This window comes from Entelurus aequoreus, linkage group LG11 (genome assembly GCF_033978785.1).
Source record: "Entelurus aequoreus isolate RoL-2023_Sb linkage group LG11, RoL_Eaeq_v1.1, whole genome shotgun sequence".
NCBI lineage: Eukaryota > Metazoa > Chordata > Actinopteri > Syngnathiformes > Syngnathidae > Entelurus > Entelurus aequoreus.
In genome coordinates, this window is record NC_084741.1 from 16553873 (window position 1) to 16569698 (window position 15826).

The following is a 15826-nucleotide window of genomic DNA, read 5'->3' on the forward strand; positions in this document are numbered from 1 at the left end:
CGCGGGTCCCTTCCCCGCAATAGAGACCGACCTGCAGGCTTGGAGAGACCCACATGCCCGAACAATGTCAATGGGGGCGGTAAGGACGTCGCCTTTGAGCGATCACCCGCTGCCTTCCCTCAATAAAAATGGTTAAACCACTCTGATAAAAAAACACGGTACAGATTGGACAGTTTAGTGAGGTCCTTGGCTCTGGTACAGCGCAAAGAAGACACCAAACTGGACTAAATAGAGGAAGTAAAAGTTGTAGCAAAGTTTCCGGAAGGATAACTACCTATGCACTTCTTGAACTAGGCAGTGCTTCGCTCCAATCTCCGGCGAATCCCACCAGTGCTGACGGCTGGATTTAGCCGACCATAGGTGTGTAGTGTAATTGTGAGCTCAGTGTCCGACAGCGGTGTTTCCCAACGAGCGCGAGTCCCCCATGTAGAAACATCCTCACAAAACTACCGGTGAAAGATTATTGTGAGCAGAAAAATTTACTTCATGGAGTAAAAGATATAGGAGGCCAAAACACAACCAGCGGTTATTAGACATCAGGAAGCAGCGACTGCTCCGAGGAAGGCTGAAGTGACAGCCGAAACTGTAATCAGGACTTATATCTCACTCTCTAAAAAACTAATTGTCTGTGCACAATAATATGTTATTAATAATTTTTAATGGCCACATAGATGCATCCATAAATTCAATTATTGCCAGCCACAAATACCTTGTGCTTAGCTTGGAATAAAAGAAAATTAACGAAAAATGTAATTCCTCCATGAACTGTTACAAGGCATATCAAATAGTAATAGGGATATCAGTAAAGCAAATTAACTGATTGTGGGCATAGATAAGGCATGGAGTGGTATCGGACAGGGCGGAAGCAGAAAGAGACGTCAGATGCCAGCTTAGGACTGCGCCATCCGGCAATGCTTTTGCTCCGGAGCCATTATGTGGATTATTTTCTCATTTTTACAGTTTTTGTGGATTTTGTCATTGGTTTGTGGAAAACTGGGACAAGCAGATATTTAACAGAAAGACTCGAGTTGGATCCACGGTTTCCAACAATCTATTGCTAGCCCATACAAATAAGCCTTGTGTTGCGGCTAGAATACATAGATATTTTGTTTATTTGTTGTTTACCACGTTCCCAGCTGAATATCAGGTCCTACTAGTGAATCTTTGAATAGCTTTGTGGCAGCGACACCCGGAGTACGTGGATGCGTTTGGTACAGTTTACAAAAGGAATAATGAACCATTCTATTTATGATCAGTCTCAGAGCTTGGTAAGTCGGATTTGTTTTCAGTGAGGTTTGGACTCTGCCTGGGCTGCCCTTTGTCACAGAGTCTGTTTGTAACTTTTATGGACAGAATTTCTATGCGCCGTCAGTGCATTGTTGGGATACGCCTTGGTGGCTGCAGGACTAGGTGTCTCCTTTTTGCAGGTGATGTGGTCCTGCTGGCTTCATCTGGCCGTGATCTTTAGCTTTCACCGGTTCAGTTCGTTGCCGAGTGTGAAGCGACCGAGATAAGAATCATCACCTCCCAGTCAGAGTCCTTGGGTTTTGCCCGGAAACATTTAGAGTGCCATCTCTGAGTTAGTGATGAGATCTTGACTCAAATGGAGGTGTTTAAGTACCTCAGGGTTTTCTTCCCACAGGCGGACAATGTATCTTGATATAGACAGGCAGATCGGTGAAGTGAACTCAGTCCGTCATGGTTAAGAGGGAGGTGTTGCCGGAAGACAAAGTCCTCGATTTACCGGTTGATCTGTGTTCCTACTCTTAGCTTTGTATTCTGACGTAAAATAGGTCGCGGGTACAAGCAGCCAAAATAAGTTCTATCCATAGGGTGGCGGGGCTCTGCTTTAGAGATACAGTTTCGGGTGAGACGCTCTGTCATTCGAGTCGTTGCCGTCGTCGGCATCCTTCCGTCTCGGGAGACGATGGGGTAGATCCTTTAAAGTGATGCTGGAGTGACCTCTCCAGTGGACCTCTTCAGTGGATCTACATGGCCTGGGCATGGAACTATGGAGGGCAAACTGTTGTCCAGGCAGCAAGCCCCCCCCTCTCTGCGTTGCTGGTGGATCCAAGGGAGCGACAAGTGTCGATACAGCTTGACATCAGTTGTCGGAATGACTCCGGATCCTGATTTTCTGTTGGGGTTTACTCCCTTAGCCTTACCCTCGAGTGGGTTGACCGCAAGGCAGCGGTGATTTTGAGTTTGGAGATTTCCTTCTCCTAGATGGGCTGCCTTACCAGGTTGATGAGCCCCATCTGCCCGAATGCGGCGGATAGCACAGGGGTACATCTTACCCGTGGCGGTAGAACCCCGATCTGACTCATTCGGGTAGAACTCTGAATAAAGCCACCTTTGGCATCTGGTCACGATACCCCCAGATGGTGAGAGGTTCCGGTCTTGTCTAACTTGTAGGGTTGCCTCAGGATCCCCTGGGAGGAACTGGATGAAGTAACTGTGGAGATGGAAGTCGGCAACCTGACCCCGGATAAGCGGAAGATGGATGGATGATGAATGCAATTCGTTTTATCACCCCATGATGAGCCCCTGTACACGGAGTTAGGAGGGGGATTTAATGTTTGACAATTCGACTGTGAGGTCAAATTAAACTCCTGAATCAAATGGTGAAAGAGCAGGACACAGCCCTATATCCCAGCGTCAATGTGTGGATTGTCAGCAACAATGAATAGGAACATCCTCAGCAGATAACACAGCAGGGTGCGCACAAAACCATGCTGATGAAAAAAATCTCCTTGACGGAGGTCGTTAATTTGAGACCGATTGGATTACTGCTGTTGCTTTTGAGAAGACTACATCATTAGGGTAATTTTTTTATATGTAATTTTGGAAGGTTTTAGAGTGGTTCTTAACCTGGGTTCGATCGAACCCTAGGGGTTTGGTGAGTCAGCCTCAGAGGTTCGACGGAGCCTCTGCCGCGGTCAAGACAAACCCGACTCATCGTGTAAATAAAAACTTCTCCCTATCGGCTTTATGGATACGGGAACAGCAGAAGTCAGACTGATTTGCATGTGTGTAATTTGTTGTGAGTTCATGCACTGTGTTGGTTTTGTTCTTTGAACAAGGTGATGTTGATGCACAACTCATGTTGTGCACCAGTAAAAAAACATAACTTTGTCTTGAATTTGAAAGAAGGGTTCGGTGAATGCGCATATGAAACTGGTGGGGTTCGATATCTCAAACAAGGTTAAGAACCACTGTTTTAGAAGTAATCGGCACGTGGCACAAACCTCTGAATGGATGATGATGATGGTGGTGGTGATGATGGAAACAGGGCGAGGTTGTTAAAGATGCACTTAGTGGACAGTGAGCTTCTACCTCGAGCGGTGCCGCCTTGGCCTTGCAGGTGTCGATGGCGGTCTGATCTGACGGTGCTGGGATCTGTTGGAGGAGCAAGCACGGGTTAGTTCTGTCACGCCTCCGCAACTCCAACAGCGACCCATCACTTTTTCTGCCCTTCTTATGTGAGACTTTTAGCGCCTTGTTGCCTCCCCGCGCTTCTGCACAACGTGTCTGTGCCGTACATCCTACACACTGCTTGGACATGAACTCTCATTAAGTACGTAGGTGGCACATTTTCTCTCCACCAGCACAAAATGTGGCTTGAATTTATCTCTAAGAAATGTATCTTCGAGGTTTAGAACCAAGCAGCAATCGTTATGGCCCTTTAATTAGGAACACAACCTACTGCCATCCATTACAAGTGCAGTTTTTCCAAAGACGATTATGCCAAGTCAGAGAGAAATGTATTTGACGGTGTGTTTATTATTTTCTAATACTATTCTCTCTAAAAGTCTTAAAAACTGAGGATTCAATCAATCCAACTATTGCTTCCACCACCACTTCCCACGTCAGTCTTGTCATATTTAGACTTTGCATCAATAGCAAGGCGTGAATATGTTTTTGGAAAATGTCCACCTTTTGATTGACAAACGGCTGGAACTGTTCTGCTCTCTCACATAAATATGACTCTCACTCTCGAGGTCGTGTTAATATCGCTCTGTCAATCAAAGGCAGTCAGCTACAGACGGAGTGAGCACCTGCAGGTCATGTACGCCTCTGTTGCCGAAGGTGAGCACGTAGATCATGGCCTGCCCGCCCACGTACAGCGTGTTGTTCCCCTCCTGGTGGTACATGCTGACGTAGTTCTCGGGCTTGTCGAAGTGGAATCGAGATGGTTCTGTGGGTCAGGATAGAGTTGGTTATACAAAAGCCTGTAAGGCAGAGGTGTCAAACACAAGGCTCGGGTACCACATCTGGACCGCCACATCATTTAATGTATTCATTCTTTCCATTTTGACAGCGAAGTGAATTAATGAACTCATTATGTTCTACATAAGGTGAATATTCATATTCCACTTGGAGAAAGCGAACCACCATGTTTAAGTAATGGTTGAGCCAGTGTTTCCCATAAACTGCCAAGATACCTGTGGCGGTGGGGGCGTGGCTATGGGCGTGGTCACCATGACATCATCGAGTAATTTGCATAACTTACTACAATGATATAATTTTTCTCTAAAAAGGCTCAAAAAATGTATACTTACTAATTAATAAAAACAGTTTTGTTTTAAACGTCCATCCATCCATCCATTTTACAATATAATTACAACACTTTATGTACATATTTATATACAGATTTGAACAATAAGTTATTCACTGAAATATATTTATTAATTGTGGTTCTTACAAAAAATATATCTTATAAAATATAAAAGCTAAAATGTCTCTTAAAGATCTGCCCCTTTAATTAGTGCATACTAAATAATTTAACTTTAGCCTACTACTACAACCATATTATTTACCAGCAACATAAAGTGAAACAGAGGCAGAGGTGTCCTGCCACAGTCAGTAACAAATAAACAGAAAACAGTAGTGGTCAAATACAAATAAGGCAACAAGAGAAGTATCCTACACTTCTCTTTTGTAAAGTAAATCTGAACAGCCTATATGGGCATCTACATCAACTATATGATTTGCCTGAGAAGCTGGACAGGACAAAAAAACAAAAAAACAAAATTTATTTTAATGTTTTATATTTGTGGCGGACGTAATTCTTTCGTGGCGGGCCGCCACAAATAAATGAATGTGTGGGAAACACTGGTTGAGCCCATAATAAATGAAGGAGCCTTAGTTGGACAATCGCATGTGGACTGGAATTAGCTCTCTCACGAGAAGAATTTTTTGACTTTGACTTTATTTATTCATGCTTGCAGTGGAGCCAAGGCCCCACTGAAAAAACAGCTGAACTTTACAATGAATATTAAACAAACAAAGATAAAAAAAAATTAAAAGAACGGACAGTATTTTATATAAAAAAAAAAAAAAACATTTTCATTTTCAGGGCAACAGCAGCATGGAAACTATTAGCATTCTGGTAAATGACTGTATTACTTATTTAATTAGATAGTATTATTATACAGTTTAATTGCAGTATGCAGGGTAGAGTTTTTAAGTCTCTTTGTCTTGGCTTTGGGCTCGGGTTCAGCCAGCTTATGTTGGTTCCTCAATGTCCTGGCAGTGCGGCTGCCTCGTGTTGGAGGTAGCAGGTCATGCAGAGGGTGTTGCTCATCATGCATATCCCTGACCAGCTTCACTGCAGCCTCCTCTCTCCTGGTCTGGAGTGATGGTAGGGGTTGTGAGATGTTTCCAGCTCTCCTCGTAATGATTTTACAGGCACGTTTCTGGACTCGCTCTAGCTCTGCCTGTTGTTTTTTGGAGCAGCCCACTAAGAGCACTGAGCTATATTCCAGACACGGCCTGATGAGAGTGGTGTAGATGGTAACAAGGTCGTCTGCAGGTAGTCCATGTCTCGCCATGACTGTGAGGTAGTGCAGCCGCTTGGAGGCGGTTTTTATTGCCTTCTCCATGTGCACATCTCCAGTCAGGTTTTGATCGAGGTGGTAACCCAGGTACTTTGTTGTTTCCACGACAGGGACCTCCTGTCCCCCCAACATCAGTGCAGGAGGTTGTGATGGATTTCGGGCAAAACATATCCGGAGTTCTACCGACTTCTTCCCGTTGAGTATCATTTTCTTATTTGCTGCCCATTCATCCAGCCTTTGTGCCTCCTGGCACATCGTTGTGTCTGACATGATGTTGGATATGGGGATCGCTCTCGATAGCCCGATGTCATCTGCATATCCGACATCAAGGGTGTCCTCAAAAACAGCATCCCGGGTGGCCATGTAAAGGAGGAAGACATATGGGGAGACAACACCCCCTTGTGGCACCCCAGATGTAACTTCAATCCAGGGGCTGTGAGCTCCATTTGCCACCACTCTCTGTCTCCTTCCTGAGATGTAACTATGTAGCCAGGCTGTCAGATATGGGCACAGTCCTAGGTCCAGTATGTTTTGCATCAGGATCCCATGGTCAATTACATCAAAAGCTCTCGACATATCTGCCAACAGTACTCTCACCATCGTTGGTTTGGAATCGGTTTCGGTAAGCCAGGTGTGCATTGCCCTGACTAGAGCCATTGTAGTACTGTGCTTAGGCAGATATGCATATTGATTTTTACATATGTCAAGCACTGTTGGCATAAGCTTTTTCAACACAAAACGTTCTATTGTTTTCCCCACACAAGAAGTTAGTGAGATAGGACGCCAGTTTGAGATTGAGCCAGGGTCTTGGCCTTTGGGTATGGGACAGACATTGGACTCCTTCCATACATCGGGGACACACCCCTGTTGGAAAGAGCAGTTGGCCAGATGTGTGATGACCGGTGCCAGGTCCTCTGCATGTTCTTTCAGCAGCCAGGTGGGAATGCCATCCGGCCCACTTGCCTTCTGGGGGTCCAGCCGAGTGAGGGCTAGCTTCATCTCACCTATGCTACAGATGTCACTTGGTGTAGCTCTTGGTAGGGGATAGACACAATAGGGCGTTGCTTTAAATAAATAAAACCGAGCTTCGGAATGCAAAAGTTCTAGCTTTATCCTGGAGGAGAGATTCCATGCTTATCTTAACGGCAACCTACAAGTTATGTTATACAAGTTATGTCTTCCCGGACACTTACACGTGAACATCTCCTTACATGGTCAGGTTGTGCTATCCTGATTAAACACACACCCAGACAGAGAAAAAAGGAATATAAGACTGTGGTTCGGCTCCTCCAGGTGAGGAGTCCTTCATTTTTGACCTGAGCTCCTCCAGGTACTGCAGACCTGTATAATGACACTCGCTTGTAATAAAGCAACGTTTTGTTCAGCAAAGCGTCTCTTTTGATCCGGCCCCACTGCTGTGTCGCCCTTCCCCCCCGGGTTGGGTGGCAAGACCAGAAAAACACATCAACAGAAAAAAAAATGTATGTACTGCATTAAATTGCATATACTTGAAACTTTAATTGTATCCAATGTTGCAACAAATATTAAATTATTATACTTGCTAAACTTCTCCCACTTTAAAAGGGAACTGCATTTTAATTTAGCCTATCATTCACAATCCTTATGTTTTTCTTTTTTTATGCTTTCTAAATCATAAATAAACCCTGGCAAAAGTCGGCTAACAATAGACCCCAAAAAAAAACATCCAAACACTTCCATCATTGTTTTACAGTGCAAAACCCAAAACCAGTGAAGTTGTCATGTTGTGTAATTCATAAATAAAAACAGAATACAATGATTTGCAAATCCTTTTCAACTTATGTTCAATTGAATACAATGAAAGACAAGATACTTAATGTTCAAATTTAGAAACGTAATTTTTTAACTAAATGAGCTCTGGCCCAGCGAAGCCGGCGGCGTTCCTGGGTGTTGTTGATAAATGGCTTTGGCTTTGCATAGTAGAGTTTTAACTTGCACTTACAGATGTAGCGACCAACTGTAGTTACTGACAGTGGTTTTCTGAAGTGTTCCTGACCCCATGTGGTGATATCCTTTACGCACTTCATCCCCCGAGACGGTGACATCAGCCTTTAAAAGTTTAACGAGCTCACACCGCGAGACGTTTCCTCGAACGCTGCGGGACATCTACAGGTGGTCGGAGCAGCCAAGCCAGGGCAATTTACACGATGAGGACGTTAGGACACTGCCAGGACCTCCCATTGTGTGTGTGTGTGTGTGTTCTTGTATTTCTACCCTTCTTGAGACATCAACAAGGAAAAGTAGCTTCCATATGAGGAGGTGTGAACAAGTGAGGACATAAATCATGGTCCCAATACTGAAAACCATTGCATCTAATAGAAAATGTCTCATTAGCACCCCTGGTGGTGACATCCATCAACATGAGGGTGGTCCCAAAAAGGAGGGATTTTTCACATTGACTGTGTGTTGCTTTTAAAAGTGCTCCCCCTCTGGTCAACATATGAAATAACAAGTGTGTGTAAGAAATTGAAATGCGCCCCCTTTGGCCAAAATTAATTTAAAAAAATAAAATAAATATGTATGTAGAGAAATACTGTAATAACTTCAAGTAAATAATGAAGATTAAAAAACAATTACAAACAACACATTTAAAAAAAAGCAGTCTTTTTCTCACAATGTGTTTACTTTTTTCTTATAAAATTGGGAACAATTTATCATATTCGTTCCGTTTCAGTATTATTGCAATATTTTTCTTGTAACATTATTACTTTTTATGTAAAATAATTACTTTTTAATGCAAAATGGTGACATTTGTCATATATAAAATTCAGACTTGTATCACACTATTGCCAATTTTTTTGTTGTTCTTGTAAAACAGTGACATTTTGGAATAAAATTATGACTTTCATTTTGCCAAGTAAAATTCCGATTATTATTACAACATTGCCAACATTTTTAAGTTTTTTTCTAAAATTGTGACTTTTGTCGAGTAAAATTACGACTCTTTTCCTAGAACTGCCAACATTTTTAGCTTTTCTTGTAAAATTGCGACTGTTACTGAGTAAAATTCCAACTTTTTTCATAATATCGCACACGTGTTCAGTTTTTCTTGTCACATTTTGACTTGCGTTGAGTAAAATGACGCCTTTTATTATAAAACTGCCAAAATTCCAAGTTTTTCTTGTGAAATGGTGACCTTTTCTTGTGAAATTCCAACTCATTTTCACAACAAGCTGTTTTATATGTGCATAGTATGTATATATTATTAATGTTGTAAATACACATCTTTATATATCTAGAAAGGCTGGTCCTAAAGAGGGAGGCATTTGTTCACGTCTCAAGAAGGTCAGAAGTACAATACAATGTGTGTGTGTGTGAAGTGAATTATATTTATATAGCGCTTTTCTCTAGTGGCTCAAAGCTCTTTTACATAGTGAAAGCCAATATCTAAGTTGCATTTAAAGCAGTGTGGGTGGCACTGGGGAGCAAGGTGGGTAAAGTGTCTTGCCCAAGGACACAACGGCAGTGACTAGATGGCGGAAGCGGGGATCGAACCTGGAACCCTCAAGTCGCTGGCACGGCCACTCTACCAACCGAGTGTGTGTGTGTGTGTGTGTGTGCGCGCGCACTGCATGACAATGGCTGTTGTCGTCTTGTACCATGTGTCCATCTATTGTGTAGGGGGGGCACTTACATATAACAGCCCCCCTCCCCCCCTCCATTGGCTGCATATGTGCGAGGTGTGAAATATGTGAGTGGAATAAATAATGATGAGTGGGCTCGGAATTTTCCACACAATCTCAATCCCCCACCACCACCACCACCACCACCACCACCACCACATGTCGACACGGCCGTTGCGACGCCGCCTCTCTCCCGCATTGCAGCTCACCCACCCGGCATGAAGTGTGACACAAGCGGGTGTGAATGAAACAATGAAATGAGTTTCTTCTCACAATGGACGCGCTTCCTCTCATTTCCTTTAATTGACTACCTCAGCAACGGGGGGGGGGGGGGGGGGGGGGGGGGGGCATTTTAACGATCAACCCCCCCCATCACTCCATCTATCTGTCAGTTTACCCAGCATGCATCGCACCGATAAAAGATCCAGAAAGTTAAAAAAAAATAAAAAAAAAAATAAAAAAAATAAAAAAAAAATATATATATATATATATATATATATATATATATATATATATATATATATATATATATATATATATATATATATATATATATATATATATATATATATATATACTGTATATATATATTTGTAAGCTTACCGTGCACCACAAATTTGAGCCTGGGCGCCTTGGCCGTCACAGCGGCGACGAGGACGAGGAAGAAGACGAGGAAGCGCGACGTCTTGGCGTTCATGTTGGAGCTGGAAGAAACCCTGGAGAGTGACGACCTCTGCCTTCTTTTACCTCCGGACTGCCTTCTTTACCTCCTGACTGCCTTCTTTTACCTCCGGACTGCCTTCTTTACCTCCTGACTGCCTCCTCTCTGCCGCTTGCTGTCAGGCTGCTGACTCGGTCGCGTCCGCCCGGGTAAAGAAGCTCCACCTCGCAGCAGCCTCGCAACAATTGGCTGCAACGCGCACGCGCGCGCATGCACGTACACGCACGCACGCACTCAGACACACACACACACACAAGGCGCACGCAGACACTCGCACACACACTTACACGAACACACGCGCACACAAACACACGCACATTCACGCACACAAAAACACACACTTACACAAGCACACAACACACACGAGCACACGCACGTTCACGCGCACGCCCACAAACACACGCGCGTGCGCACACAAACACACGCACATTCACGCACACAAAAACACACACCTACACAAGCACACAAGACACGCAAGCACACGCACTTTCACGCGCACGCCCACGAACACACGCACATTCATGCGCACACAAACACGCACAGCACACACGACACACGAGCAGACGCACATTCACGCACACACATACACACACACACAATCACACATTCCCGCGCACACAAACACACACGCGCGCGCACAAACACGCACGCACACACAACACACGGACATTCACGCACGCAAACACAAGACGCGCACGCACACAAAACACACGCAGATTCACGCACAAACACACGCGCACACAACACACACACTCGCACACAAACACGCACACAAAACACACGCACACACACAAACACATGCACACACAAACACACGCACACACACACACGCACATTCACACACACGGAAATACACACGCACACAACACGCACACGCACACAACACGCGCACGCACACACGCGTACAAACACACACGCACACAACACGTGCACGCACACACTCGCACACAAAACACACGCACATTCACGCACAAACACACACGCACACAACACAGACACGCGCATGCACACACTCGCACACAAACATGCACACACAAACACACACACAAACACACGCACATTCTTGCACACACAAACACACACGCACACAATACGCACACATTCGCACACACACACACAGACACGCACACACACAACACGCGCACGCACACAAAACACACACACACAAACGCACACAACACACACACGCGCATGCACGCTCATGCTCACGCACACACACACAAACACATGCACACACAAACACACGCACACACACACAAACGCACACAACACACGCACGTTCACGCACACACACATAAACACACACACATTCACGCACACACAAACGCACACAACACATACACGCGCATGCACACACACGCACACACACACAAACACATGCACACACAAACACACGCACAAACACACGCACACAACACACGCACACACACACAAACACATGCACACACAAACACACACACATGCACACAACACACACACGCGCACGCACACAACACACGCACGTTCACGCACACACACACAAACACGCACACACAAATAAACACACACAAACACACGCACATTCACGCACACAAACACACACGCGCACACACAAACGCACGCATGTTCACGCACACACACACATGCACACACACAAACACACACGCGTATGTTCACGCACACACACACAAACACATGCACACACATGCACACACACAAACACTCGCACAAATACGCTCACGCACACACACACACCCACACAGGGGTGTGTGTGTATGTGTGTGTCGACATGCACTTGTTGACAGTGCACAGGTTCATGTGATCGTGCACTAAAACATCACATTGTCCTCTCATATATGAGATGGGGCGGTATAGCTCAGTCGGTAGAGTGGCCGTGCCAGCAACTTGAGGGTTCCAGGTTCGATCCCGCTTCCGCCATCCTAGTCACTGCCGTTGTGTCCTTGGGCAAGACACTTTACCCACCTTGCTCCCCAGTGCCACCCACACTGCTTTAAATGTAACTTAGATATTGGCTTTCACTATGTAAAAGTGCTTTGAGTCACTAGAGAAAAGCGCTATATAAATATAATTCACTACAAAGCAATTATTTCCCTAAAGTGGGACAAAGAGACCTAATGCAATATATTTACCTCGCTTGGGACAAGCAGTATAAAAATGGATGAATGAATGCGCTGTTAAGGGGGCTGTTAAGGGGGCTGTTAAGGGGGCTGTTTGCAGCGTTTACGCAGATGCCGAGAGGGCGACAACTTTTCAATGTCTTTTACTCGGTACAGGACTGTCTCAGAAAATTAGATTATTGTGATAAAGTCCTTTATTTTCTGTATTGCAATGAAAAACATGGAATTGTCATGCATTCTGGATTCATTACACATCAACTGAAATATTGCAAGCCTTTTAATAATTTTAATATTGCTGGTTATGGCATACAGCTTGAAGGCCTACTGAAATGAAATGTTTGTATTTAAACGGGAATAGCAGATCTATTCTATGTGTCATACTTGATCATTTCGCGATATTGTCATATTTTTGCTGAAAGGATTTAGTATAGAACAACGACGATAAAGATCGCAACTTTTGGTATCTGATAAAAACAACCATGAACATGTAAATACACGGTTAATAATTTTCAGCTTGGCGAAGCTAAAAAAATAGAAGCTAACTTAGCTACGGGGCTAACGTGATAGCATCAGTCTCAAATGCAGATAGAAACTAAATTTAAAAAAAAACCCTGACTGGAAGGATAGACAGAAGATCAACAATACTATTAAACCATGAACATGTAAATACACGGTTAATAATTTTCAGCTTGGCGAAGCTAAAAAAATAGAAGCTAACTTAGCTACGGGGCTAACGTGATAGCATCAGTCTCAAATGCAGATAGAAACTAAATTTTAAAAAACCCTGACTGGAAGGATAGACAGAAGATCAACAATACTATTAAACCATGAACATGTAAATACACGGTTAATAATTTTCAGCTTGGCGAAGCTAAAAAAATAGAAGCTAACTTAGCTACGGGGCTAACGTGATAACATCAGTCTCAAATGCAGATAGAAACTAAATTAAAAAAAAACCCTGACTGGAAGGATAGACAAAAGATCAACAATACTATTAAACCATGAACATGTAAATACACGGTTAATAATTTTCAGCTTGGCGAAGCTAAAAAAATAGAAGCTAACTTAGCTACGGGGCTAACGTGATAGCATCAGTCTCAAATGCAGATAGAAACTAAATTTTAAAAAAAACCCCGACTGGAAGGATAGACAGAAGATCAACAATACTATTAAACCATGAACATGTAAATACACGGTTAATAATTTTCAGCTTGGCGAAGCTAAAAAAAATAGAAGCTAACTTAGCTACGGGGCTAACGTGATAGCATCAGTCTCAAATGCAGATAGAAACTAAATTTAAAAAAAACCCTGACTGGAAGGATAGACAGAAGATCAACAATACTATTAAACCATGAACATGTAAATACACGGTTAATAATTTTCAGCTTGGCGAAGCTAAAAGAATAGAAGCTAACTTAGCTACAGAGCTAACGTGATAGCGGGCTCAAATGCAGAGAGAAACTAAATTTAAAAAAACCCTGACTGGAAGGAGACAGAAGATCAACAATACTATTAAACCATGAACATGTAAATACACGGTTAATAATTTTCAGCTTGGCGAAGCTAAAAAAATAGAAGCTAACTTAGCTACGGGGCTAACGTGATAGCATCAGTCTCAAATGCAGATAGAAACTAAATTAAAAAAAAAACCCTGACTGGAAGGATAGACAGAAGATCAACAATACTATTAAACCATGAACATGTAAATACACGGTTAATAATTTTCAGCTTGGCGAAGCTAAAAAAATAGAAGCTAACTTAGCTACGGGGCTAACGTGATAGCATCAGTCTCAAATGCAGATAGAAACTAAATTTAAAAAAAACCCTGACTGGAAGGATAGACAGAAGATCAACAATACTATTAAACCATGAACATGTAAATACACGGTTAATAATTTTCAGCTTGGCGAAGCTAAAAAAATAGAAGCTAACTTAGCTACGGGGCTAACGTGATAACATCAGTCTCAAATGCAGATAGAAACTAAATTTAAAAAAAACCCTGACTGGAAGGATAGACAGAAGATCAACAATACTATTAAACCATGAACATGTAAATACACGGTTAATAATTTTCAGCTTGGCGAAGCTAAAAAATAGAAGCTAACTTAGCTACGGGGCTAACGTGATAGCATCAGTCTCAAATGCAGATAGAAACTAAATTTAAAAAAAAACCCTGACTGGAAGGATAGACAGAAGATCAACAATACTATTAAACCATGAACATGTAAATACACGGTTAATAATTTTCAGCTTGGCGAAGCTAAAAAAATAGAAGCTAACTTAGCTACGGGGCTAACGTGATAGCATCAGTCTCAAATGCAGATAGAAACTAAATTTAAAAAAAACCTGACTGGAAGGATAGACAGAAGATCAACAATACTATTAAACCATGAACATGTAAATACACGGTTAATAATTTTCAGCTTGGCGAAGCTAAAAAAAAATAGAAGCTAACTTAGCTATGGGGCTAACGTGATAGCATCAGTCTCAAATGCAGATAGAAACTAAATTAAAAAAAAAACCCTGACTGGAAGGATAGACAAAAGATCAACAATACTATTAAACCATGAACATGTAAATACACGGTTAATAATAAAGATCAACAATACTATTAAACCATGAACATGTAAATACACGGTTAATAATTTTCAGCTTGGCGAAGCTAAAAAAATAGAAGCTAACTTAGCTACGGGGCTACCGTGATAGCATCAGTCTCAAATGCAGATAGAAACTAAATTAAAAAAAAACCCTGACTGGAAGGATAGACAGAAGATCAACAATACTATTAAACCATGAACATGTAAATACACGGTTAATAATTTTCAGCTTGGCGAAGCTAAAAAAATAGAAGCTAACTTAGCTACGGGGCTAACGTGATAACATCAGTCTCAAATGCAGATAGAAACTAAATTAAAAAAAAACCCTGACTGGAAGGATAGACAGAAGATCAACAATACTATTAAACCATGAACATGTAAATACACGGTTAATAATTTTCAGCTTGGCGAAGCTAAAAAAAATAGAAGTTAACTTAGCTACGGGGCTAACGTGATAGCATCAGTCTCAAATGCAGATAGAAACTAAATTAAAAAAAAACCCTGACTGGAAGGATAGACAGAAGATCAACAATACTATTAAACCATGAACATGTAAATACACGGTTAATAATTTTCAGCTTGGCAAAGCTAAAAAAAATAGAAGCTAACTTAGCTATGGGGCTAACGTGATAGCATCAGTCTCAAATGCAGATAGAAACTAAATTTAAAAAAAACCCTGACTGGAAGGACAGACAGAAGATCAACAATACTATTAAACCATGAACATGTAAATACACGGTTAATAATTTTCAGCTTGGCGAAGCTAAAAAAATAGAAGCTAACTTAGATGCGGCGGCGGGCGTTGTACGCTTTTGACGACACCCCGGCCGCCATCAGAGTCGGCAAGAAACATATATTTCCCCAAAGTTACGTACGTGACATGCACATA

General features: G+C 42.5%; 1 protein-coding gene across 2 annotated transcripts in view; it reads right to left on the reverse strand.

Annotated features, from left to right (window-relative positions):
- The window catches only part of si:ch211-113g11.6 (uncharacterized protein LOC559008 homolog), a 60627-nt gene extending 50184 nt beyond the window's left edge, over positions 1 to 10443 (reverse strand). Inside the window, exons 1-4 of one of the 2 annotated variants that reach the window (XM_062062618.1) lie at positions 10291 to 10443; positions 10106 to 10206; positions 4059 to 4198; positions 3337 to 3399 (exon numbers count right to left, since the gene is read on the reverse strand). In XM_062062618.1, coding sequence (XP_061918602.1) covers positions 3337 to 3399; positions 4059 to 4198; positions 10106 to 10199 — 297 coding nt within the window. In that variant the 5' untranslated portion in view covers positions 10200 to 10206; positions 10291 to 10443. Of the gene's footprint in view, positions 1 to 3248; positions 3400 to 4058; positions 4199 to 10105; positions 10207 to 10290 lie in introns of those variants that run through there. The other variant, XM_062062617.1, reaches the window with a different exon arrangement.
- Between the last annotated feature and the right edge of the window lie 5383 nt (positions 10444 to 15826).